Source organism: Cetorhinus maximus, chromosome 17, assembly GCF_964194155.1.
Source record: "Cetorhinus maximus chromosome 17, sCetMax3.hap1.1, whole genome shotgun sequence".
NCBI classification, from domain to species: Eukaryota; Metazoa; Chordata; class Chondrichthyes; order Lamniformes; family Cetorhinidae; genus Cetorhinus; species Cetorhinus maximus.
The window spans coordinates 15,644,065-15,672,021 of NC_135895.1; the positions used below are offsets into that span (position 1 = coordinate 15,644,065).

A 27,957-nucleotide genomic window follows, 5' to 3' on the forward strand; every position below is an offset into this window, starting at 1 on the left:
AACCTGGACTTGGGTATACAGAGCATAGTTTCAAAGTTTGTAGATGACATGAACCTTGGAAATGTAGTAAATGAGGAGGATCATAACAGACTTCAGGAGGACACAGGCAGACTGGTGAAACGGGCAGATTGAAAGCAAATGCAATCGAATGCAGAGAAGTGCAAAGTGGTTCATTTGGGAGGAAGAATGAGGAGAGGCCATAAAAACTAAATGGTAGAATTATAAAAGGGGGTGCAGGAACAGAGATTCACAGGGAGTGTGCACAGTTCTTTGAAGGTGGCAGGGCAAGTTGAGAAGGAGGTGAAAAAGGTGGAATGGGATCCTTGGGTTTAATAATGGAGGAATAGAGTACAAAAGCAAAGATATTGTACCAACATTTTATAAACCCTGGTTAGGCTGAAGCTGAAGTATTGGGGTCGATTCTGGGCACTACACTTTAGCAGGGCTCTCAAGGTCTTAAAAGGGTTGCAAAGGAGATTTACTGGAATCATACCAGGGATGAAAGATTTCAATTAGGTGGAGAGAACAGAGAAATTGGGATTGTTCTCCTTACAGCAGCGAAGGTTAATGGAAGATTTGATAGAGACATTCAAAATCATGAACAATTGACAAAAGAACCAGAGGCCACATGAAGAGAAGAAGCATTTACATAGCAAGTTGATCTGAAATACACTGCCTAAAAGGGTGGTAGAAGCAGATTCGATATTAGCTTTCAAAATGGAATTGGATTAGAACTTGACAGGGGGAAAACATTGGTGGGTTATGGGGAAAGAGCAGGGAAGTGGGACTAATTGGATAGTCTTTCTGAAGAGCCAGCACAGATACATTGGGTCAAATAGTCTCCTACCATGCTGTATCATTTTATGACCATGTGCGATTGTGCAAAAATTAGATCACATCATAACTATTCTGAGCATTAGCTGCGTATATGAATGCTTTTCCATCTGAACTGAATTTGAGCCAAGAAGAGGTCTTGTAACAGGTCAGCTGGATTTTTTTTATCGCACTATTTATTTTTCCATTGCTCCAGCAGCTTTACAAGACGTTTACCCTTTTGTGTTTTGCAGGTTTTGAGATCTGGAAAATCTGGAGATCTGGAAAAAGAAAATTTATAGAATTAAGCATCAGCCCTTTTTGTTTGCTGTTGCAAGAAGCAACCCTTCCCTGTAGGTAAGTGTGAAAGATAATTAAAATTCCGTACAGGCTCGGGTTACTAACACTGGAGTTTGGAGACGCTCTTATTGGTGCTGGTGGTTAGAAGCTGCCTTGTCGCTACAGGGGCTAGAATGCAGTCCATGCTGATTGTATGAAAGCCACCTTCAGTGGTGCTTGTATGAAATAAGTCCCAACCGTCTCAAACCAGACCAGAAGGAGCTTTACTCTGCATCTAACCATCTCATATTTGGCTCTGGGAATATTTTATGCTGACACTGGGTGCCTGAATTGGAAAGTAGTTTCCTCTGGTTGACTCGACTTAGTATTGGAAAAAAAAATGCTGAATCAGAGAGATGCTTTGTGCTTAAACATATGAGTTTCCAATTCAGACTTCTCTGTGGATACATTTTCTAAATCCAAATTAACTAATAGTTCAAGCATTTATTCATTTATTTATTTATTTTCTTTTTGGCAGATTGGAAACCATTTGCTCCTAATCGCTAGATGTCGGTCCCACGTGCGTACTTGTGACTCTGTTTCATTTTGCATGCTACAATATCCAAGGCCCTTTAGAAGGGAGGAACAGCACTCTTAGTAGACGTCTGCAAAACACAAATACTGAAATTCCTTGACCTTTAATCAAGAATGTTGATGAGTGACAGTGGGTAGGAATGAAGACAACGGTGAAGAGGCCGTTATTGCTTTGTTTCTACAGTGGGATTAATGTGGGGCGTACTGCACTGAACACAGCAGACTAAGAGCATCCCAGACTAATGTGGTCTGTGCTGAGTTTGATAAATTCAACCTTGATGGGGATTGTGGGGAAAGGTGGGGGTGGTGGTCGGTAGAGCGAGAGGCTCTTAAGAAATAGGAAGGTGAGAAAAGTCTTGCTGGACCCTTGTTTCTGATCTTTTTGGAGTGCGTATATTTCTGTGTGTGTTAGCATCTTGGGTGAGTACGGGATCAGCCTCCGCTGTGATGCTCCCCAGAACCGAATATCCTTCCAACACACAAGGATGATGGTACCAAAGAAACTATCAAAACCCTTACGAGTATACTCCAGTATGAGGCAACACATTCAAAAATGCAATTAAAAACCCGGGGCCAGGTTGGTGGATCGATGCACGACGCCGTAGAGATGCAAGACATGTACTGGTGCTCATGAATGGCTTCACCTTTCTCCTGCAATGCTAATTGTGATGATAAGCACTTCCTTCCATCACCCCCCCTTTGCCAACATGACCAACATCAAGATTTGACCCTGCTAGCTCCCTCCAGATCATCTGCTCCCTTGCTTCCAAGAAGAGTTGTGCTTCTGAGAGGACTGTTCCCATTATGCTCAGGAAGTGTGTTCCTGAACATGCCATTGTCATTAATCTCTCACCCTCAGTCTGCCTTTTCTTCTCCTTGGAACTTGACTCATGCTCAGGCAACAGTTGTCCGTACCTTATTAATTACTCCATTATAACCCTTACGCTGGTACTTTCTATGGAAGCTCCTGCTAACTCTCCAATTATTCATTACCTTGAACCTTCTGGTCTGTTCCATTATCATCAGTATGAGCTTCGTTCTGGGTATTCCACTCATCATCTTATTACCAGTGTTACAAATCTGTAGAATCCTAATCTTGATTATGTCCATGACTCATCTGTTCTTACCTTTAACATCTGTGAAGCATCTGACAAGACCTGGCATTCTGCATGGCTCAACAAATTACCATTGAATAGTCTCTCACCAATGTTCACAGTTATCTAATTTTCTCTGAAATGGCTCTCTCTGATGGCAACTGCATTCTTCATTCAGGGGTTTCCCAGGGCTTTGCCGCTCTGTTCTTTCTTCATATCGATGGCCTCCTCCACTCAACATCCGAATCTGTGGCGCTCTTTTGCTGATGTTTCGACTCTACAGTTCAGCAGCTTCCTTCAGATCTCGTGTTGTCAAGTGCTTATAAACTCTTCCTCTCAATGCATTGGCTGAATCACTACATCAACATCGCCATGACCCCTGTGGGACAATGAAAATCTTCTTTCTTTTAATCTTCCTAAGGCCCAGTTCCTTTAAGTCTCTAAAGATCAACCAGCAGCTGCCAGCTGTGATTCTGATGACGCCATCTTTAGTTCTTACTATTGATACTCCTGTTGTACTATCTCCTCGGACTACAATTGGAACTCTTAGATTTTTTTCCTTTGTTGTTTCAAGATTATTGTTTTCCTCTTTATCAGATGCATCATCTTTAATTCTTGTGTGGCTGTTGAGCCCATCGGCCAAGAGGTAGCTGCCACTCTTGTATCAAAAGAGGCCCTCCTAATATCTTTCTCACAAACCTAGACAAGTTTATCACAATCTTTCTTCTCTCTCTTTTCTATCATCAAGGATAAGTGCTTGATGGGCAAGCAGCCATTGTTTTTTGTTTATTTAACACATGTATCATCCCAAATGCTCTTTAATTCACCCCCTCCCCCCAACCCATCCTACAGCCCCCTAGCTGCTGTCTATCCTTCCTTCTGCTTACATCCTTCAGGCTTTCAAAATCCATACTTAACGCCGCTAATTGATACCTCTGATTTATCTCATCTGTTTCAATCCTTGGCCTCTCACCTTAGCTGCTCAGTTTGAAGTAAGTTTTTCCATCGGGTAACTCTTTCGAGTACATTCACAGTTCTTGACTTTTTTTTTGTTCAAAGTCCTGGAGTGGGACATGAACCCACAACCTTCTGACTCAAAGGTGAGGGTGCTATGAACTGAGCCACAGCTGACACCTCATGGGAACCAACTGTAACGACAGGCAGCGAGAGAGAGAGAGAGAGAGAGAGAGAGAGAGAGATGGGTAAAATCTGAAACCTAAAAGGCAACAAGAGGAAACAAATATATAAAATACGCTCCTGTTCTCTGTCAGAAAGATGATGTATTACATTCCAGAATGTAGAGTAAAAGAGGAATTGGTGTTGTGTATCAAGGCTAGCAGAGAAGGTTTTGTGGAGCAGTGGGTAGCGTCCCTGCATCTGAGCCAGAAGTTCTGGGTTCAAGTCCCACCCCAGGCCTTGATGACCAAGGAATGTGCATTCATGACAGAGCCATACAGGTTGAGTATTAAGCTGCAAACCCTTCCAATACATGCCAATGACAGGCAGTTAATGCAAGAGAGATTCCAGGTCAGCCATGTGATTGGAAAGAAAGCTGGAGCCTCTACCATCACTGTTCATAGCTCCAGACTACAACATGCATGTCAAAAGTGTATGTTGTCACAGCAACTCAGACTCCCTGAGTGAACTGTAATTGACCACCACATCAATGGGTTCATTCAACAGGAGTCTTCAATCTCTGGGACCTGGTTTGTATATAAATTAATGAGTTCCGAAGAAGAGTCGTATTGGACTCAAAACATTGGGCAGGATTTTCCAGTCCCACAGTGGCAGACGTGGCAAGACAGCCAAAAGTCCATTGACTTCAGCAGCACTGGTAAATCCTGCCGGTTAACTCTGTTTCTCTCTCCTCAGATGCCTGCCAGGCCTGCTGAGTTTTTCCAGCACTTTCTGTTTTTATTACTAATGATTAATGTCTGCTGGCTCAAATGATCCAAAACAAAATTAGTCTGGGCAGTCTTGATCCATTTCCTATTAGGCATAGGTATGCAGCACAAAAAGCCATTGATCTGGAACAAATTGCATTGAATGGCAGAGCAGACTCAACGGGCCGAATGGCCTACTTCTGCTCCTACGTCTTATGGTCTTACATTCAGAAAGACCCAGGATGGCCAGTGTGGCACATGGAGAAATATTAACGTGTAGCAAGGTCAGACTTCAGAAGGCCTGCATTCCTCATCTTCATCAAACCTCAGTAAGATTGCTGCAACCAAATTTTAATGAAAGACCTCCTTTTAACTGTTAGTTAATCATGCAGCAAACAGAGCATAAATTAAATGCAGTATGCCCATGGAAAAGCTAAATCAGGTGTCCATTTTAATGTGATGCGCTGAAAAACGAAAGTGGGGTTACTTTGGCGAACCAATGAAATTCTCACATTGCAAACTTTCCAAAATGAAAGAAAAAACTTGCAATTTTTACCATCCTCGGCACACTGGGAATCACTCACAATCAGTAATTGAAGTTTAATGTATTAACTTGATCCTGTCTACACCAAATTATAAACTCCTGAAAGTATTAAATCACTTTAGCCGCTGGTCACATCTTAAAACCTCATCTGAAGGAGTTTGGAATGGTTCTTACACCGTAATATATTTTACATGGCAGGCGGTGATACAACCATATGTGTATGCACAGTAGTATAGGTAAAATCTCTGGGTTAAACAGCAGTCATCATAATATTAATGAGGTGGGCATGTCCCATTTATTAACACTCTTGGAACTGAACAACACATCCAATTTTCGGCTCAATGGCTTAGTGTGTAAATTCAGCTTTGATGGCGGATGTAAGACTCTCACCTAACAACTAACAAACTTGGATTCACCCATGATTATACAGGTTTTCGATTTTTTTTCTTAAATTCATCTTATTTTTACAGGAACTATGATTCCCGTCACGGAGTTTAAGCAGTTTACTGACCATCAGCCTGCATTTCGAGTGCTGAAACCATGGTGGGATGTTTTTACCGATTACATAGCCATTGCCATGTTGATGATTGGTGTCTTTGGCTGCACGTTGCAGGTAAGTCTCCTCAGACTTCAGGGCGAGTCAACTATTTGTTTGCTCCCGCATCCTGGGGCGACTTTCGCGTTGCCGCGTCCCTGTTTGCAATTTAACAATGGGGTGGTAGCAGGACCAAAATAGTGCAACGGATAATTGACCAAAACAAATTGCTCAATTCGCCAAATTGCCGCAACAGTTAGAAGGCAGCCATTTCCAGCGAGAATTAAAAGGAATCCTCACCTGGAGTAAGGACTGGAGGGAGATTTGGTAAACTGTTTTTCTGGCAGTTATTTCTGTGTATTGAACCTTAAAGGCTCCTAAGTTTAACTTATTTGCTACTGTAGGTTTTTCCACACTGTCTGCTGATTTTAATGTGCGTTTGACAATTAAAGGTCTCTCTTTAAGGTGCTGCTGTGGGCCCGAACTGCCCAATTTGCAGCCTTCACACTGGCAAGTTACCGATTGAGGGAACACATTTCCTGCTGAATGAGGGTGAATGGATCAGGTCCCACGCCAACAATTAACTGCTGCCTGCTCATAAAGAGCTCAAAGCAAAAATCAACCCACGTCATCTAATTCAGATCGTGCCACAGATACCAGAAATACTGGCAAAGGCGGGTCAAGTTATAGTTTGACAAAGGCAGCCTAGCAGAGAGAATAATAGAGACCAGAAGAAAGTATCGCTTAAGTGTACGAAACCTTCCAGCCTTTGAGAAACTTTGACTCAGCCTTCCACTCACCACCTCAATAAAAGAATAAGCCCTACATTAGAGTCATTACAGTACAGATAGAGGCCATTCAGCCTATTGAGTCCATGTCAGCTTTCTGTAGAGCAATCCAATTAGTCCTTTTTCCCCGCTCTATTCCCGGAGCCTCTGAGGTTTATTTGCCTCAAGTGCCCATTCAATTTCTTTTTGAAATTGCTCCCCACCACCCTTGGAGACAGTGGGTTCCGGGTTATTGCCACTTGCTGCATGACAAAGTTCTTCCTCTTCCTGCATCTCTTGCCCAAGCCTTACATTGGTGGCTCCTAGTCCTTGTACCATGCTAACGGGAAGAGTTTTTCCTTGCCTACCCTATCTAAACCTGTCATTACCTTGTGTACCTCTATCAAATCTCCCCTCAATCTCATTTGCTCCAAGGAGAACAACCTCAGCTTCTCCAACCTAACCTTGTAGTTAAAATCCCTCATCCCTGGAACCATTCTGGTAAATCTCTTCTGCACCCTCTCAAGGACCTTCATATCCTTCCTAGAGTGTGGTGACCTGAACTGGGCACAGTACTCTCATTGTGGCCTAACCAGAGCTTTATAAAGGTTCAGCATAGCTTCCTGCTTTTGAACTCAATACCTCGATTTAAGAAGCCATGAATCCCATATAATTCGCTAAATTAAGTAGTGCTCTCACCTCTCAATCACAAAGTTCTGAGTTCAAGTCCCACTCCAGAGCTTGTGTACAAAAATCAAGGCTGACATTCCAGTGCTTTACTAAAGGAGTGCTGCATTGTTGGGACCTCAGTTTAACGTCTTTCAGATGAGACGTTAAACCGAGGCCCCATCTGCCTGTTCGGGTGGATGTAAAAAAATTCCATGGCGCTATTTCAAAGAGAAGCAGGGGAGTTATCCCTGGTGTCCTGGTGATATTTATCCTTTAGTCAAGATCACAAAAACAGATTAACTGTTCATTCTTAAATTGTTGTTTGTGCGAGTTTGCTTTGTGCAAATTGGCTGCCGTGATTCCTACATTACAACAGTAACCATTCTTCAAAAGTACTTCAAAGGCTGCAAAGCACTTTGAGACATCTAGTGGTCATGAAAAGTGCCATATAAATTCATGTCTTTCTTTTCTTCTTTCTTTCTTTTAACTGCTCTCTCAATATGTCCTGCCACCTTCAAAGTTCAATGCACATGAACCTCAGGTTCCTCTGTCCTGCACGCTCTTTAGAACTGTACCATTTCCTAGCCCTTCTTCAAAAATTGCATCATCTCACATTTCTCTATTAAATTTCAACGGCCACTTGTCATCCATTCTGCTAATGTCCTGTTGTTAGGTATCATCCTCACTTTTGGCCACGCTTCCAATTTTGCTACCGTCAGCAAATTTTAAAATTTTACTCTGTATTTCAATATCCAAGCAATTTGCATATATGTGTATATTTATATGTTCCCAAGGGTCAGCTATGTATGTGTGGCTATGCATATATAATGGGGAGCACCCCGTCGACTATCCTTCAGTCTGAAAAACAACCATTTATCATGACTCACTGTTTTTCTGCCCTTTAGCCAATTTTTTTTTTTATCCAAGCTGACACTCGCCCTCCTGTTCCGTGAGCCTCCATTTTGTTATCGGTCGTTCATTTGGCACTTTGTCAAACACTTTCTTAAAATCCATTTGGACAACATCCACTGCATTTCCTTTGGTAACCTTCTCTATTACTTCATCAGAAATATCAATTAGACTTGTCAAACACCATCTGCCTTTTACAAACCCTTGCCAGCTCTCCTTCATTAACCCAAACCTCTCCATGTGCCTGTTATTTTTTCCTTGATTATTGTTTCTAAAACCTTACTCCCCACTGACCAGCCTGTAGTTACTGGCGCTGCCCTTATACCCTTCCTGGAATAAGGATGTCATATTTTCCACTTTCCAATGCTCTGGCACTTCCTTCGTATCCAATGAAGATTGGAAAACATCTACCATCTCCGCTTCTACCAATATTTTGTCAACATCCTCTTCCTTAGTAAACACTGATACAATCATTCAATATTCTAACTTTGTCCTGCACCTCTAGCATATATCACCTTCTTTGGCCTTAATAGGCCTATCTCACCTCTTACTACACTTAACGTTTACATGTTGGTAGAAGATTTTTCAGTTCCCTTTTATGTTAACTACCATTCTATTCCCATACTCTCTTTGCCAGTGTTATTCTCCTCTTCACATGTCCTCTCAACTTACTGTATTTGGTTTGGTTCTTGCTTGAAGAATTCACCTGTCATGCATCATACGCCCTCCTTTTTTTGTTTCATCATATTCTCTATCAACCTCATCACCCAAGGATCCCTGCTTTTCCCTTTTGTTGGAAGGTACCTAGCCTGTACCTGAAACATCTCCTCCTCAGAGATCACCCATTGTTCTGTAACAGTTTTTTGTCAAACTTTGGTTCCATTTGATCCTGGCTAAATCACTTCTCATCCCATCAAAGTTAGCAGTCTTCCAGTTTAGAAATTCGACTTGAGATTGTTCCTTGCTCTTCATACGACTCTAATTAAGATATGAAGATCACTCTTACCCATGTACATAGTTGTTTGGTCCACTTGGCCCACCTCATTCCTCAGTGCCAGATCTCCAGCAATGCCTCCTTTCTATATGACCAAGAACTTACTGGTTAAGGAAGTTATCCTGAACACCTTTCAGAAATTCCTTCCCCTCCATACCCTTTACTCTAACATTATCCCGATCCATATTTGAGAAATTGAAGTCCCCCAATTATGGTGCTCTATAGTTCTTGTACATCTCTCTGATTTCCCTGGAGATTTGCTCCTTTATCACTTTCTCACAATTGGAAGGCTTATACGATTCTCCCATCAGGGTGATCATACCTTTCTTGCTTCCCGATTGTAACCAAATGGATTCTGTCCTTTCCCTCTCAAGGACATCCTCTCTTTCCAACACTACAATGTTTTCCCTAATCAGTACTGGCACCCCTCCTCCCTTTTCCCCTTCCCTTCCTTTTCTGAACACTTTGCACCTGTGAATATTAAATGTGCCTTAGCATTTTTAAGCCATGTTTCTGTTATTGCTTCTATATCATATTCCCACACATCTGTTTGTGCTTGTAGCTCACCAATCTTATTTATCACACTTTGCGCATTTACATACATGCATTCTAAAATTGCCTTTATATTCCTCATTGTCCTTCTTAGTCTACTGCTATCAAATAGGGTACTACTTCCAGCTCTAGTACTATTCAATATTCTCACTCTTTAATGCACCTTATTCCTCTTTTTTGCTGCTACATGCTGGTGCCAAACTCTTTCCAATTTAGTTTAAATCCTCCCCAACTACACTAATGGACATCCCCACGAGGACATTAGTCACAGTCCTGTTGATGTACAACCAATCATTTTTGAATAGGTGCTTCCTGAAGAACAGGTGTCAATGCCTCAACAATCTGAAGCCCTCCATCCTGCACCATGCCTCTAGAATTGATTGTCCCTATCTTCCTATCCCTACTCTTGCTGGTGCATGGCACTAAGAGTAATCCAGAACCTTTGAGGTTCTACGTTTTAAGTTCCTCTATAGCTCTTGAAAATCTGACCATAGGACCTCAATACCTGCCCTCTCTATGTCGTTGGTTATGGTGTGTACCACAACTTCTGGCTCACTCCCCTGGCTCATTCTCCGTGATGTTCTTTACCTGACACCAGAGAGGCAAAACACCATGTGGGACTCAACGATGGTTATGGAAATGCCTATCTGTCCCCCCAATCTCCTATAATGACTGCAGTCCCTTGCCCATTGGTGTCATCATCTGGTCTACACTCCTTCATGATGTCCTCACTCCCAGCACTCTCCAATGTTGAGTACTAGTTTGAGACTGGCACACATCCCCGAAGACTCCTGCACTTTCTGCCTCTTTCTATCCTTCTGGTTGGCTACCAATCTCCTATCCTGAACTCTCACCGTCTGTAGGATGGTCACCTCCTGGAGTGTACAATCCAGCAAACTCTCATCCTCCCGGAAGCTCCTCAGAGACACCAGCTGCCTCTCAATCTCAAAAACCCTGAACTTGAACTCAAGAAGTTGGAGACACTTCCTACTCACATAGTCCCCCAGGATACATGCAGTGTCCTGAAGTTCCCATTCGGCACAGGAATTGCAAACAGGAGGTCTCAGCCCATGATCTAAACAAATACTGTTTCCTCTTTTTGAGGCTGGTTTGTACCTTGCTTAAACTTTTAATTTTAATTAATGCCTATAGACATCAGCTCTCAGGTCTCGCTGTCTCCCCCTCTCTCAGGCTGCTCTTTGTTTTTTTTTACAATGCCAGGACAGTAACTCTTACCTCACTCACCAAATTCCCAGAGTTTAATACGCCATAGAAATGGTACTCTGTAGAACTGGACCCTGTGCTACTTACTATAGTAGCATCTTGGATCCCCCCCTTATTGCCTGAAAAGAATAATATTAATTTATCGCCTTGTGTGACTTTTTGACTCAGCATTTACCAACAGACATGACATTTGGCCGAAGGCTTTGAGAAAATGAATTCTACCCCCAAGACAAGTGTTTTGGCCTTGAAGCTGTTATTGCAGGTTTTTTGTGGCTCAAGACATTGGAAAACCACAAGAGTCAGAGTTAAACGGCCTGCAAATATCCTTGGTCAATAGCCAGCATGGTTTTCAGTTCATTCGCTCAGTGGGAGTCTTAACTCAAACAAGTAGTTGGGTTTCTTGGGCATCAGGGAGGAGACATTTCAATCTTGGTGGTAAATTTGATTGATATCTTGATTGCTCCAACCTTTTGCCCATTTTTTAGAGGGTTTTTTTTTATATCTTGCCTGGCACATGTGAAAGAGTGGGGACTGATTAAACATGGAGAGATGAAAGATTGAGTTGTTTTGTAAATACTGAACATTTTTGGTTGACGTTGCTGATAAAAGGTAGTTCCAATAGTCTAGTTGCTGACCCATTCTGGTGGAAGCATGCTCTCAGTACGCTTTCTGGGTTCTCCTATGAAAGTCCACAAATATCAGGGATACATATATTTACCAATAGCAGTCCCTTTCTAAACGCTCGGAGACCCCACTGCTGGCAACATGAACTGAAATAGTGTCCAGTGAGGAAACTATAGGAAGGATGTGATCACATTGGAGTGAGTGCAGAAGAGAGTTACAAGAATAGTTCCAAGGATGAGAAACTTGAGTTATGAAGATAGATTGGAGAGGTTGGGACTGTTCTCCTTGGAGAGGAGAAGGCTAAGAGGAGATTTGATAGAGGTGTTCAAAATCATGAGGGGGCTGGATAGAGTAGATAGAGAGAAAATGTTCCCGCTCGTCAAAGGATCGAGAACGAGAGGGCATGGATTTAAAGTATATTGCAAAAGAAGCAAATGTGATGTGAGAAAAAACTTTTTCACACAGCGTGTGGTTTGGGTCTGGAATGCACTGCCAGGAAGTGTGGTGGAGGGAGGTTCAATCGAGGCATTCAAGAGGGCATTAGATGATCATTTGAATAGAAACAATGTGCAAGGGTAAGTGGAAAAAGCAGGAGAATGGCACTAAATCATGATGCTCGTTTGGAGAGCCGGTGCAGATACGATGGGCCGAATGGCCTCCTTCTACACCATTAACAATTCTATGATTCAGTTGGGTGAAGAGTGAAAGTGAGGAATCAAGTCCTCCAAAGCTTCAGCTGTCAGGAAGAGAGTTTAACATGAAGTATTACTCATTCTGATAAATTAGAAAAGATAAATAGATTTTTTTTTAAATAAAAGGCTTACCTAAGCGAAGCACAATAATAACCTAGTCTTCATCTTGAAGGTGACCATTCTTCACTACAAAGACGAGATCAGTGGTACACAACACTGCAATAAAGGAGAAAAGATGTTACTCGTTTACAGTGTCTGAAGATAATTGTCATTTCAATTCCTCAGTAATACCATTTGTATGACTTGTTTCGGTTGAGAGAAGATGATATCAAGATAACTGAACGCCTCTGCTTTCCCCTCTTTATTTCATTGTCCAAACAGATCAACTCAAAAAGGGATTGAGAGGAGTAAGATTCCTGAAATAAGGTGCAGACAATTTGCTGCATAACCAAGATTTTGATATGACCTTACCATAACTCTAGTTTCATAAAGAGCTTATTCTTAAAATAAAAGAAAGGCATGCATTTATATAGTCCCTTTTATGACCCCAATATGTCCCATAACAATCAGCAAGCACATAAATAATTAAGTTTGTTCTGTTGTATAAAAGCGGTTTACTTCTCAGGGGCAATTTTGAATGTTAAGCATAGCACAGCTATTAGAATTACAGTCAGTGAGGTACTTTTGAACTGCCACCACTGTGGTAATGTAGGAAACATAGCAGCCAATTTGTGCACAGCAAGCTCCCACAAACAGCAATGAAGTTATGATCTGATCTTCTGCTTTTCATGTTGGTTAAGGGACAAATAGTGAAAAATAGTGCCATGGGATCTTTTACTTTCACCTGAGAGAGCAGATGGGACCTTAATTCAATGTGTCATCTGAAAGAGGGCATCTCTCTCAGTGCAGCAGTCCCTCAGCACTGCATTGGTGTCAGCCTAGACTTTTCTATTCAAGTCTTTGGAGTGGGACTTGAACAAAAACCTTAAACTCGGCATACAATGCATCATCGTGATGCTTAAGCAGTGTATCATTGGGTATCAAAGTGCCTAGATTCAAGGCGTCTCTCCACCTGTCCCAAAGGCCACTGCTGAGGGGTTTATAGTTAATTCACCATGGCAGGACATTTCTCTGCAAATTGATGATGAATTAAAACCAGCAAGCACATGGAATTTAAGCTCTGGGATGAGTGATAAATGGCCATCAATGCACTGGGGTTTATTTGTGTGTCGAGCGTTCATACTGTGGTGAATCTTCAGCCATTGAACAACTCTGAACAAGAACCATATGTGCAGCTTTGTTGTGTCTGCACCCCAACTTAAGCTGTAAAATATGAGTCATCAAAATGCAATAATGCAATATTCTTCAATTGATGTGAAAAATAATAAGCACTTATCAGATCAAAACTTCCTAATTACTTCGAGTTGTAGAGGCTATAACAATCCAGCAAATGTATTAGACACATGTTAGTAATGGCACAGAAATGAAGATGTTAAGTTATTTCAATAATGCTCCATCGTTGAATAGGGTTTCTCTTATTTCAAGTCCACAGGCTGCATGGTTTGCACTGTCGGACTGTGACTACTGGTGCTTGTTGAAAGGGAATGTGCTGCCATCTTGTGGTCTGTGTGGGCATTGTTGAAATGTGTTTGGCAGAGTGATAGACAGCCCTGGAAGGTGACCTGTCTAAGGGCCAGGCACTTGCACTTGGCCATTCTAATAGCTGTGCTAAGCTTAACATTCAAAATTTCCCCTGAGAAGTAAATCGGTTTTACACAATTATTTATGTGCTTGCTGATTGTTGGTCTTCTGCAGGTACCTCGGCAAACAATGATTCTCTGGTAAATTTTAATTGTTCCCGTGAGCACTGAACTATTGAGCTATAGGATGCAAAGAGTTGCTTAAGCAGCTCTATAGGTGTCAGCCTGAGCTCAGTGGGTAGCACTCTTGCCACTGAGTCAGAAGGTTCTTGGTTCGAGTCCCACTCCAGAGATTTGAGCAGGTAGTCTAGGCTGACACACCAGGGAGTGCTGCACTACTGGAGGTGCAACTGGATGAGACTGAAGGCTCCTAAAAAAAAACCCATGGCACTATTTTAAACAGAGCAGAGGAGTTCTCCCAATTGACCAATGAATTCCAACACAGCAAGTGTGGGCTACTGCATTTTGGTGAGAAAAATAAGGATTACTTAGAAAATAAGAAGTAAAGTGTGGTAGGGGACTGAAGGGATCTGGAAGTACAAATACACAAATCACTAAAGGTAACGTCTCAGGTTAACAAGGCAAAGCAAGCACCAGGATTAATTTCTAGAGGGATAGAATTGAAAAATATAAAGCTTTCATCTAACCTTGGTTAGACTACAGTTGGAGTACTGTGAACAGTTCTGGTCTCCATATGATATAAAGGATGGAGAAGGAATAGAGAGGATGCAAAAAAATTAACAAGGATGATATCAGATCTACTTTTACATGGCATTGGCGAAGCTGCATCTAGAGTATTGTTTACACTTTTGGTCTCCTTACTTAAGGAGAGACATACTTGCTTTGGAAGTAGTTCAGAGCAGATTCACTAGGTTGATTCCAGGGATGAAGCAGTTTTCTTATGAGGAAAGGTTGAGCAGGTTGGGCCTGTACTCATTGGAGATTAGAAGAATGAGAGGTGATCTTGTTGAAACATATAAGATTCTGAGGGGGATTGACAGGGTAGATGCTGAGAGGATGTTTCCTACAACTAGGGGGCACAGTTTAAAAATAAGGGGTCTCCGATTTAAGACAGAGATGAGGAGAAATCTCTTCTCTCAGAGGGTTGTTAGTCTTTGGAATTCTCTTCCACCAAGAGCAGTGGAGGCTGGGTCATTGAATATATTCAAGACTGAGCTCGACAGATTTTTGATCTACAAGGAAATCAAGGGATATGGGGAGAAGGCAGGAAATTGGAGTTAAGATCACAATCAGATCAGCCACAATCTTATTGAATGCTGGAGCAGGCTCAAGAGACAGAATGGCTGACCCCTCCTGTTTCTTATGATCTTGTTGGGAAAGGATAAACAGGGTATAGCTCTTTTCTCTTGAAAAGAGAAGGCTGAGGGGTGACTTAATAAACTTAAGAAAAGTTTTGTTAGATTAAAGACAGAGAGGGTGTTTGCACTTGTCGGGGAGGGAAAAACTAGAGGTCATCAGGTAATCACCAAGAAATCCAATAGGGAATTCGGAAACAACCTCTTTACTCAGAGAGTGGTGAGAATGTGGAACTGGCTACCATAGGGTGCAGAAAGTGAAATGAAAGGTGTCCATGCATTTAAGGGAGGCTACATAAGCATATCATGGAGGAGGGAACAGAGGTTATTCTGGTAATGAGGAGGAGTTGGGAGTTGAGTGGAGCATAAAGGCCGTTCTGGACTGGCCTGTTTCTGGGCTGTTTATTCAATGTAATCCTGTGTCCTGGCCAATGTTTACCTCTCAACCAACATCACGAAAAGAACAGATTATCTGATTATTTGTCTCTTTGCTCTTTGTGGGCTATTCCTTTGTATTGCTGAGAAAAGAGACATGTCAAAGCTTTTTACCTTGCACTTATCAGGACACTGTGCAAGAATACCAATATAAGGGGAAAACAACAATTCATACTGTATGAGAAGAGAGTGCTGGTTGGTTGGCAAGTGGAGTCTGATTGGTCTTATCAGCAACCTTGTAAATAGGGCCCGAGTCATTTGCTCACCATTTAAGCTTGATACTGAAATAGGGCACATCAAAATCATCCTGCAAGGACTACCCTGATCAGATCATTTCGCACTGTATAACATGCAAACTCAGGAACGGGCGTCAGGCCATCACTTTTGACCCCGAAAAGTGCCCAGTCTACCTCAGATTATCCTGGAAGGGCAAGGTATCTCAAAAATTTGAGCAACAGGTGAAGCTAGCTGTTTCACATTGTTACTATGCAATAGCAAAACGAGTGGTATTCGCCACTATAGGCTGCTGCTCTCAAGCCAAAAAAATGTTCTGCCTATCACACAATTGAGTAATGTGGTATATGAATTTCAGTGCCAGTCTGATGCTAGGTGTGTAGGCCGTCCGTCGCAAAGACTGGCGGGTTATATCAAACAACACTTCCTAGCCACTGTCCGCAATGGGCAAGGTACAGACAGTACCCAACCAGTCCATGCTTGCAAAATGCAAAGCGCAGTGTCCAACATTGATGTGATTCCGCGATTGGACATTTGCTAAATAATCCTCAGTGTGCTAAGAATGACGCTGACAACCAATTTAAGATTGTCAGTTAGGCTCACAGTGTGGCTCATTTGCATGTACTGGAAGCTGTATATATTAATACACAGAGGCCTGTTCTTTACAGGCAAAAAGAACATGTACACATTGCGCCTCTTTCAGCTAAACAAAGTAAGTGACAGCCATTCGCTGGCTCATTCCTCAGGGCCATGCCTTGACCAATCAGGGTCGTCAAGCTGCATGGTTTAAATTTCAAACAATGCTCGGAGGTTAACTGTCAGTCACCATCACTGGTGCATTCTCCAGTCAGAATCCACTTGCCAACCAATCAGCACTCTCTTCTCATTTGGTATAAATTGTTGTTTTCCCCTATATTGTATTCTTGCAAAGTGTCCTGATGAGTGCAAGATGAAAAGCTTCAACATGTCTCTTTTTTCAGCAATACTCAAGTGCTGTTCTACCAAATGACTATCCTCCTTTGTGTTTCCTTCATTACAACACTTCAAAAATATTTATTTGGTTGTCAAGCACTTTGTGATCTGCTTTGCATCAATACAAGTTATCTCATTCTTTACTGCAGGCAAATCCACTTTAATACTTTTATAATCTATGGAGAGTATGTATCACTAATTGAAAAGCTGAGGTCAGCACAGGCACCCAAAATGACGTCTTTTCGTCTTATAGTTGCGATGATTATATGATTCATCGATAAATATTTATATTTAAACTTGCTCAAATGTTATACTTTTTAATGGCTTGATTTTTTTTTTTCTCCCCCGCACCCGTCCCTTCCCCAGGTGATGCAAGACAAGATCATTTGTCTTCCCAAACGGAATTCACCCCACAACCTGCGCCCCGTTCAAAATCAAACACTGGTCAACATTTCTTCCGGTCCATTTGTGACACCAGCAACATTGCCATTACCACGTCCATCCTCTCACCCTTCCGCTGAAATGAAAGGATTGAAGACAAATCTTGATCTTCAGCAGTACAGCTTTATAAACCAAATGTGCTATGAGCGCGCGCTGCACTGGTATGCCAAATATTTCCCCTATCTAGTCCTGATACACACGCTGATCTTCATGCTGTGCAGCAACTTCTGGTTCAAGTTCCCCGGATCCAGTTCGAAAATCGAACACTTCATCTCCATCCTGGGCAAGTGCTTTGACTCGCTGTGGACAACCCGCGCCCTGTCCGAGGTTTCCGGCGAAAACCCCGAGGAAAAGGACAGCAAGGGCAGCCAGAAGAACCACCAGGTCAAGATGGCGCCGGGCCTGTCCAACTCCGAGGGCAACCTGGTGAAAACGCAGTCCTTGCGATCCATTCCCGAGAAGATAGTGGTGGAGAAGCCAACCGTCAGTGCCCTGGACAAAAAGGAAGGCGAGCAGGCCAAGGCGCTGTTTGAGAAAGTCAAAAAGTTCAGACTGCACGTCGAAGAAGGGGATCTTCTATATTCCATGTATGTGCGTCAGACCATCATCAAAGTCATTAAGTTCATTTTCATCATTGCATATAACAGCATCCTGGTCTCTAAGGTCAACTTCACTGTGGATTGCGAGGTTAACATTCAGGAGATGACAGGCTACTGTAAGTTTTCCTGCAACCACACTATGGCTCACCTGTTCTCCAAGCTGTCCATTTGCTACCTGTGTTTTGTTAGTGTGTACGGCCTCACCTGCCTTTACACTCTCTACTGGCTGTTTTACCGCTCCCTTAAGGAATACTCCTTTGAGTATGTCCGGCAGGAGACTGGCATCGATGACATCCCGGACGTCAAGAATGACTTCGCCTTCATGCTGCACCTGATAGACCAGTACGACCCTTTGTACTCCAAGAGGTTCGCAGTGTTCCTGTCCGAGGTCAGCGAGAACAAACTGAAGCAGCTGAACCTGAACAACGAGTGGACCCCGGATAAGCTGCGGCAGCGGCTGCAGACGAACGCTCAGAACCGGCTGGAATTGCAGCTTTTCATGCTGTCGGGGTTACCGGATACTGTGTTCGAGCTTACAGAGCTGCAGTCCCTAAAACTGGAGATCATCAACAACGTCACCATACCGGCCACCATTGTGCAGCTCGAGGACCTGCAGGAATTGTCCCTGTACCAGTGCTCGGTCAAGATCCACAGCGCTGCTCTGGCATTCCTGAAGGAAAACCTCAAGGTTTTGCGCGTCAAGTTTGATGACATCCGGGAGCTGCCGCACTGGATGTACGGGCTGAAGAGTTTGGAAGAGTTGCACCTTCAAGGCTCTTTGAGTCCTGACCTCTCTAAGAACATCACACTGGAATCCTTGAGGGAACTCAAAAGTCTCAAGGTCCTTTACATTAAAAGTAATTTGACCAAAATCCCACCGCCAATCGTTGAAACTTCGAGTCACCTTCAAACTCTGTGCATTCAAAATGACGGCACCAAGTTAGTGATGCTCAATAGCTTGAAGAAAATGGTCAATCTAACTGAGCTCGAGCTTATTCACTGCGACCTGGAGCGAATACCCCATGCCGTGTTCAGCCTGATCAATCTTCAAGAACTTGACTTGAAGGAAAACAATCTGAAATCGGTTGAGGAAATCATCAGCTTTCAACATTGCCGCAAGCTCACCTGCCTCAAGATGTGGCACAACAGTATAACTTACATCCCCGAGCACATCAAGAAGTTATCAAGCTTGGAGCGCCTTTACTTTAACCACAACAAGATTGAGGTTCTGCCTTCGCACCTCTTCCTGTGCAACAAGCTGAGGTCCTTGGACCTGGGCCACAATGACATCCGGTTCATCCCACCGGAGATCGGGGTCCTCCAAAGCCTGCAGGACTTTACCATCACCGGCAACAAAGTGGAGAGCTTGCCAGACGAGCTGTACTTCTGCAAGAAGCTAAAGACGCTAAAAATTGGCAAGAACAACCTATCAGTCCTATCCCCAAAGATTGGCAACTTGGCGCATCTCACTGTGCTGGAACTGAGGGGGAACCATTTTGAAGGACTGCCGGCAGAGCTAGGGGCTTGCCGGGCACTGAAGCGAAGTGGTCTCCTTGTGGAGGACGCCTTGTTTGATGTGCTGCCTTCTGATGTCAGGGAGCAAATGAAAATGGAATAGACTGTGGTCAAAAGGGGGCAGTCTGAATTTCAGCCATAATGTCACCACTTTTAATGTCAAGTGACCCTTGATGGGTGAGTCTGTTGTGAGCTGGCTGTGGTTTCTTTTGGTTTGTTTTGCTCTTAAATTGTATAACTCAAGAGTTACTGCCAACATTTTTACATTAATCTTGTATTTTGTAATCCATCATGTTCGTTTTAGCTGTGTGAAACAACGGATGGGATTAGTGATGATTAAGTAATTTGTGTCTTGCCTCTAATCTAGTTAAGGAATTTCAAAGGAGTGGATGTTACTGTGCTACAAAAATTGTGGATTAGTGTCAGAGAAAACTTATCAGAGCAGACCATTGCCTTCCTGCACTGAAAGAACATTATCAGTGAACATACAAGTGACAGAAACCTCTGTGTGTGAAGCTACGACCAGCCTTTTTTAAGAATATATAATATATATATATATAAAATCAGAGATCTGTTCTCAGTAAACAGGGGCCAGACAAGATGGTGATTTTTCCCAAATTTATTTATTTAACAAAAAAAGAAGTAAAATGTGCCTTTAGTAGGGTGTCAACACCCAAAACTGCTGCACAAGCTGGTATAACGTGCCACTAAACCACGCAAAGGATACCACAAACTGATTCAAATACTCATTGATTATCAATTATTCAATGCAATGTACTAGCAGGGAAAATGGGATTTTTGCACTAAACCAAAGGATTTTCATAAAGTCATTATGGCGCAGAAGGTGGCCATTTGGCCCATTGATTGTGTAACCCAATATGAGCTAGTGCTAGCTGAAGGGACACTGGAGAGTTGGTGAGAGGTTTGGGGGGAACCATTATGCCTCAATGTTACTTATTTAGGGCATACCTATATTTGGAGGCTGCAGTGGAACTAATGCTAAGCATGTAGCTGGGAACTGAGGTACGCTGGTGCGAAGTCTTGTCAGTTTGAACTGCATCTATACAATGTATAGGCAGTGGAAGACTATGACCAGGTTACAGTGTAGCATTTCAATATAGTGTTAATGGTGTTGTAGAAGATGGATGACTGAGATGCTGCTAAAGAGCTGTTGGTAAACAAAAAAAAACCGTTATATTACAAGGAATGTTTTTTAATAATTATATGTAGGTTGGCAGAGCATGGTGGGACAGTGTGATATAGTCAAAACGCTAATTAAGAGGATAGTGACAGCCGATATATGTTTATAGCCTCAAAATGGTCAAATGACAAGTTATTTTTAAGCAGATTACTAAAAGAAGCACTATACACCTATGTGTGTGTGTGTGTGTGTGTGTGTGTGTATATGTGTAATGTGTGTGTGGGTATATAATATATATACAATACAATTACTTATTTTATTTGTGGGGAGAGGTTAATTTAGAATGCAAGTTTAAAAATACAGTTTACCATTATACTACACCTGTCAATCTGAGATTATTAGGTCAAAATCATAATGTGTACCCGCAAACCAGAGTTATATTGTAGCATGCGTGGCAATCGGTCTTAACGCTAAGTTCAATGAAGAGATAACTCTGAGAGCATCTGCTTACACAACGTACACAGCTCCACTCTGCCAGTCTAGATATATATATGCACTTCCTCTCTACAAAGCCTTACTTCCTGTTGGCATATTTTTAATCACACGTCTGTGTCAACTTTTTCTCATTATAGATTTGTATTCCCACATTTATAATGGAAAGCAAATTCACACGTTAATGGTTTTAGCATGAAAAGGACTTTTGTTTATAAGGCTGCCCAATTACAGGCACTTTTCTTTAAAGCGAAAAGTACCTCCAGACCAGACCCAAGGTAGTCCTCCAAAATGATTGAACAGCAGAGGGTGCACAACCATCTACTGCTGATGGTTTCAGTCATCAGGTCAGAGAACCAAACTACGGCCAAGTTACAATGCTGCTTATGCATCAATGTGAAATGGAAATCACTTCGCAGTAATGTAATGGCATTAGGTGAGGACCGAAGAAATAGAATTTTATTGCTTTTGGTTATCAAGGGGATAACCAAGGGTTACCAGAGCCCTCTTCTTGAATGTTTACACCATCATTAGTCACTTGCTTCAGGGAATTAAACGTCGGGACGATCATGTGGTCGTGTACATTGTCCCTGGTTCGTTGGATGGTTTGGATGAATGGACCAACTGACCTTTTCTCAATCCCTGCTTCAGATAAACACCATTCCATACTTTATATAACAGAAGATTGTATGTACAGTTTAACACTGAACTGTTTTGTTCAAAATTCATGTATCATGGATAAAACCATTTTTAACTAAACGGAGACCATGAAGGAAAAGTGAAAATAAATGATAAGTGTCTAGAAGCTACTTGCATGTGCAGCTAAAAGTGGAGAGCTTTACTTTTTCACCCCACAATCCATGGGAAGTCCAAAAATGCATTCCTTCATCTTCCTTTAGCTAGAAACGTGCTTAGAAGAACCAGTGACTTGTATTATTTTGCACAGAATTTGTGTATAACAGGGCATCCCCAATAGAGGAGAAGGATTCCAGGTTCAGACCTTTATTTCCAACAATGCCAAGAACCTACCTGACCAATAATTACGGTCTTGTCGAATGCCCTATCGTTCAATTTTAGACTCCTCACTTCGCCCCCTGCCAAATACCATTCTTTGAGCAAGAAACAAACAGCCTGACCAATCTCCATCACCAGTTATTTGTAGATGTATGAGAGCAACCTGTCCTTTGAATATCCCCCTTCTGTGCACAGAAGTACCTTGTGTTTGACATCTCTGCCCTCTGAGAACGCAGTCAAGAAAGAAAGTCATCCAAAGCTCTCCTGCCTGTGCACTTAGTCATACCAAGTCCTGCTCACCCATTCCCTGTATACACCTGTGTTACACTGACTCCTGGTTAAACAATGCCTCGATTTTAAAATTCCCATCCTTGATTTCAAGTTCCTCCATAGCCTCACTCTTCCCAATCTTTGTAATCTCCTCCAGCCCTTCAACCCTCTGTGTGCACTCCTGTACTTCTGGCCTCTTGAGCATTTCTGATTTTAATCGCTTTACCATAGGTGGCTGTGCCTTCATCTGCCTCAGCCCTCAGCTTTGGAATTCACTTTCTAAACTTCTTCTCCTCTCTACTTCCCTTTTCTCCTTTAATATGCTCCTCAAACCTACCTATTTGACCAAACTTATGCTATCTTAATGCTACCTTATGTGGCTCAGTGTCAAAGTTTGCTTTATCACGTTCCTGTGAAATGCCTTGGAATGTTTTATTATGTTAAAGATACTATATAAATACAAATTGCTGTTGTTCTATTTAGAGAACACCTTTTCTCAACCTTAGGACATTCCAAAGCATTTTACAGTCAATAAAGGTCACACAAATAGCAATGTGATAATGACCAGATGATCAGAAACTCACTGAGTAGAGAGTTACGGATGTGACTGTTACCACTTGTGCTGTAGGAGCAGTGGCACAGCAATATATTTCCGCACTGCACCATTGAAATTGGAGTGGTAAACTTGCCCTATGGTACCTCGGAACATAGCCCAGTAAATACTTCATCACACCTTTCCCAAACCCAAAACCTTTAAGTTTGTTCCCCCACTCAAACAAGAGGGATTTTTCTTCTAAAGGGCAGCAGCATCAGACCTGGGACATATTGTAGATCTTTGTCCTTGGCTTTTATAAGTATACAAGGAAGGAGAATCAGGAACAATGATAGAATTAAGGCCACATTAAACCCGACACTATCTGACAACACTGGGAGACTACAACCTATGAAATTATTCTTTGCTTTATGAGCGTACAAGCCTTTAATATCCTTGTATAACATTTCTCTATGAATATTGCTGAAAAGAGAGACATGTTACTGAAGCTTTCTGTCTTGCACTAAGGACAAACACAAGAATGCCACATTTCAAACAATCACAGCAATTTACACCACAGGAGAAGAAGAAGGGGGAGGGGGAAGGAGAAAAGGGAATATAGTATGAATTGTTGTGATCATTGCAACATATCTCTCTTTTCAGTAACGTAATGTCTTTATGCATTATCGCAATGGAGGTGTTAACCCCATGGATTTTTGCTTCTGTTATAATGGCATTTCTGAGAAATGTCACGAGTGTCCTATGTGTTCAAGAGCGTGTTGCCACCATTTGTTTCAGAGAAAACATCTGTGTTATCCGACTGATCTTGTTCCCTGTAGCAAATATGAACATCACACAGAACTATGATGATGTTTTTTTTTTATTCTTTCATGGGATGTTGGCATTACTGGCAAGGCCAGCATTTGTGGCCCATCCCTAAATACCCTTAAACCAAGTGGCTTTCTGGGCCATTTCAGTGGGCAGTTAAGAATAGACCACATGGCTGCAGAGCCACATGTAGGGCAGACCAGGTAAGGATGACAGATTTCCTTCCCTGAAGGACATTAGTGAACCAGATGGGTTTTTCTGACAATTGACGATAGTTGTCACGATCACCATTACTGAGACTAGCTATATAATTCAAGAATTTATTAATTGAATTTAAATTCCACCAGCTGCCATGGCAGGATTTGAACCTATGCCCCCAAAGCATTAACAACGCCAGCTTCTGAAGAAGAATCATACAGACTCGAAAAGTTAACTCTGTCTTTCTCTCCACAAATGCTGTCAGACCTGCTGAGTTTTTCCAGCAATTTTTGTTTTTGTTTCAGGTTTCCAGCATCCGCAGTATTTTGCTTTTACCTCCAAAGCATTAGCCTGGGCTGCTGGATTACTAGTAACAGCGACATTACCACTGTACCACCATCTCCCCCATTCTTGAGGCAGGAATCATAGAACCACACAGCAAGGAAGGAGGCCATTTGGCCCATGATGCCTGTACCAGCTCATTGGAAGACCTTCTCCATTAGCCCCACTCCCTTACTCTTCCCTACAGTTCTGCAATTTTTTCCCCCTTTTTCACGTCCTCAATCCCCTTTTGAAAGGCTCCTATTGAATCTACGTCCATCACTCTATTTGGGGCAGTCACGACAACTTGCCGCATAAGAAAAGACATTCTCCTCATCTAGTTCTTTTGTCAAAGCTGTGGTTCTTTTAAAATTGATGGAGGCAAACTAATTATGAATTTGTTTTACTTTTCTCTTAGGCTGTGGTGGAAGGTTAATAAAACACTAAAGTCTTAGTAGGCCCAAAAAATATAATTTTGGGGTTGCCATATTCCATCACTTTATCTCCTCTGGAGATTCCTCAGAGGTTTTGTTATCCCAGTTCTGTGGAAAGCTATTAAAATGATTGTTGTTCAAAAAGGATGTTTGTGATTGGCCAGTAACAGTCCGGATATAGGAAACATCTCAAATCACTTCACAGTGACTTACCTTGTACTTGTTTGTTGTCATCCAGGCAAATGCAGCAGCAAGGTTTGAGATGAATAACTAGTTAGTCTATTTGGACCGTGTTAATTGAGGAAGGAGTAGTAGTCAAGGGCACCAGGAGAGCTTCTTGCCTTACTTCAGTCAGTGCCACGTGTTCTTTCACATCAGTCATGATTTTTTGGGATGTGGGCATCACTGGCAGAGCCAGCGTTTATTGCCCATTCCTGCTTCCCCATGAGAAGGTGGCTCATGGTTCACCGCGGCAGTCCACCCACCCCCCAGGATGGGATGCCAGACAGGGGGCGGAAAGTTGGATGCCATGGCAGCGGCGTATGCCCGTTGTCTCCCCGCCCCCCGTGGGTATTTTATCTGTGGTGGGCGAACATCAGGTGGCCTACCCACCCAGGGGACAATTAAAGGCCACTTAAGGGCCTCCTCCTACCACCGCTAGGATTTTTTCCACTCCACGTGTCCAGGCCTCGGGCTGCTTCCTGTTTAGCCACCCTGTGCTCATCGAAGGCCCCAATGTATTACCCCCCCAACACAGCGTTTCTCCTCCCCCTCCCTCCCTGTCATTCAGCCCATCCCACATCCCACTCCAGGGATTGCCAGCCTGGCCCTAGTGAGGCCCTGGACTTATGTTAAATTCTGAGTCCATTGACGGCTCCTCTTTGGGAACGCATGTAGTCCCAGCAGTGGCGCTGCTGGGTAAGGGCGGTGCTGGCCAGGGAGGCAGCACTCCCACCTCAAGCCAATTAAAGGCCCAACAGCCATTAAAATTCAGCCCCCATGTGAAGGGGCTCTCACTGCATTGTTAGGCAGGGAGTTTGAGGATTTTGAACCACTGAACATGAAGGAATGGGGGGTGATATATGTCTGAGTCAGGATGGTGTGTAAGTTGGAGGAGAAATTGGCGGGGGGCTGGTTTTTCCATGTGCCTGTTGCTCTTGTCCTTCTGGGTAATGGAGGTCGTGGATTTGGTAGGCTCTGTAGCAGAAGTCTTGGGTGAGTTACTACAGTGCATTCTGTAGATGTTACACGCTGATGTACCACTCGAACCCATGCGTCTAGATCAAGCAGACCAGATCAGAATGAGGATCTTATTGGTGTCAGGTTCATTTTTAATTCCTTACTCCCTTTTACCCAAATGCTCCCAGTCAAGCCCTGGGCCATTTCTGCCAAGAGAAGTCTGTAGCTGCTTTCTGCACTTTATCACTGATGCTGCCTTTTCCTTCAGCTTTGAAAGAAACGCACATTATCTTTTGTAATCAGATTTTTTTTTTAAAAAAATACTTTGATAAGCTGGATTTAACAGGTTGAAATATCAAGCCTGTGAAGTATTCTGTTTGAAATCTTCCTTACAATAAATAATATATTTTGAATAGTTCAACCAAAGAACATTAGAGCTGACTGACAGAACAGTCACTGTGTGTTTCAAGGTTGTTCAATGAGATACTCCATGATAAGCTACTGTAAGACACATGTATATGTGACATACATGGGCCAACTTAGATTTTTTTTCCTCCTCGGGCTCCTGAAATTCTATTGCCATTTGATAAATGCATTGAACTCGCTACTTGGTGGCTGAAGGAGAATTCATTCCTTAAGTATATCTCACCATAAGTTGGGAATATCACGCTAATAAGCTGCATTTCTTTTAAGGGCTTATCTATGATCGGAATGAAGCAGAGCGGAACTCCCTGGAGGACGAATTATCACTCTGTTTTGCTTCTGAGTTAGCTGGGGCCTTCCCACTCAATTTCCAGAAGCTTAGTCACGTACAAAGCCAAACCGCTTTGCACCAACGCTATCCCTGTCCTGTAAATGCACCCAAAGAAGCACGTTTTCATATCACAGAGACCCGCTTCAGCATTTCTGGTGGAAATGTTGACATGAGATCAACGCAGTGCTCTCTGAGTCACTCTTGCAATGTGAATTGGATTTAATACTAATTCAACTGCAGGAGGGCCTCCTTGTGTTCAAAATATTATTATCACTCACTTATGCACTTACTCATTACCACAAACAAAACAGTAATTACTTGTGGTTTCTTGTATCGTTGACAAAAGGCTAGGAGGGTTTGTGTATTTCTTTGTCTGAAAACCCGAATTATCCTCAAATAAGGAAAAACCCTATTATTGTAATCCAAAGTCATTATTTTCTTCATTTGCCATCTGATTATGAGATACCTGAGTGTCCACTACTGATTTTAGAACAAAATTGCCTTTTTATTTTTTTAATGTCAATTTTTATCACACTGTATTAATATATTATATTTTATTGACATAATAGTACGACAAGGCTGAATGTGTCAATTGTGAAACTTTGTATTCGTCAATTATATTTCAAACCGAAATATTATACATGATTATGTTTCAGCACAGCACTAACAGTTGTTTGAATGGACTCCTGCTGTATCTACCCCTGTACTAGGATAAATGAAACACAATAGCCCATATGTGTGAAGGATGTACTTGCTTATTTAATGCTGTTTTTACGACCTTTTCAGACAGCTGTTTCTCAGTTAGAACAATTCTATGAAGTGGTTAGCTACGGTTTAAAAAAAAAACAATGTTTTAAATTGAACCTTGTGCAAGAGTCTGCCAAAATTAGTGCTATTTCTGTAAGGGAATTCTACACCATGTATCTTGTGTTTTGAGAAACGAACAATCGAATTACTGCAGGATTGGAGTCACAGAAATTGTAGCTACTGAAAGAAGCACAATAATGTTCCCCTAATTACAATAGATTGGATGTAACTTGCTAATGACACAAATGACTGTTTAAAAACATATTACAGCTGAATTGTTCAGTACAACTAGTTGTACAAAGTTTGTTCAATTATAAACTGTGCACACAATTCTTTCACTTGCATTGGTGCTTGTTTTTTAAAGGAAAATGTGGAGAATTTGGAATGTGATAGGACACCTAATGTTATGTACTGCACCAAGTGTTGTGAATCTTGACTTACGTAATACTGCAGAGTGTGTTTCTCAGTCAAGTCAAGTCAATCTGTTCCTTCTGGTAGTTACTTCAATGAGAGCCTAAAACTGTTTTAGTTTGTCAGAAACATTTCATACATGTTAAAAAGAAAATAAATCCAATGGCAAAAGAATACAATTTGTTGAAATA

General features: G+C 42.2%; 1 protein-coding gene across 3 annotated transcripts; it reads left to right on the forward strand.

Moving 5' to 3' along the window:
* Positions 1–1,059: 1,059 nt before the first annotated feature.
* Positions 1,060–27,945, forward strand: lrrc8c (leucine rich repeat containing 8 VRAC subunit C). Of its 3 annotated transcripts, XM_078560751.1 has the most exons (4): positions 1,060–1,170; positions 1,631–1,672; positions 5,678–5,820; positions 17,197–27,945. In XM_078560751.1, exons 2-4 carry the CDS (start codon positions 1,660–1,662, stop codon positions 19,486–19,488), a joined length of 2,448 nt encoding a protein of 815 aa, XP_078416877.1. In that variant the 5' UTR covers positions 1,060–1,170; positions 1,631–1,659; the 3' UTR covers positions 19,489–27,945. The 3 variants fall into 3 exon arrangements, with proteins under 3 accessions (XP_078416877.1, XP_078416878.1, XP_078416879.1); XM_078560752.1 differs by lacking the exon at positions 1,631–1,672; XM_078560753.1 differs by lacking the exons at positions 1,060–1,170; positions 1,631–1,672; positions 5,678–5,820 and adding an exon at positions 11,355–11,426.
* The last annotated feature ends 12 nt before the right edge of the window (positions 27,946–27,957 follow it).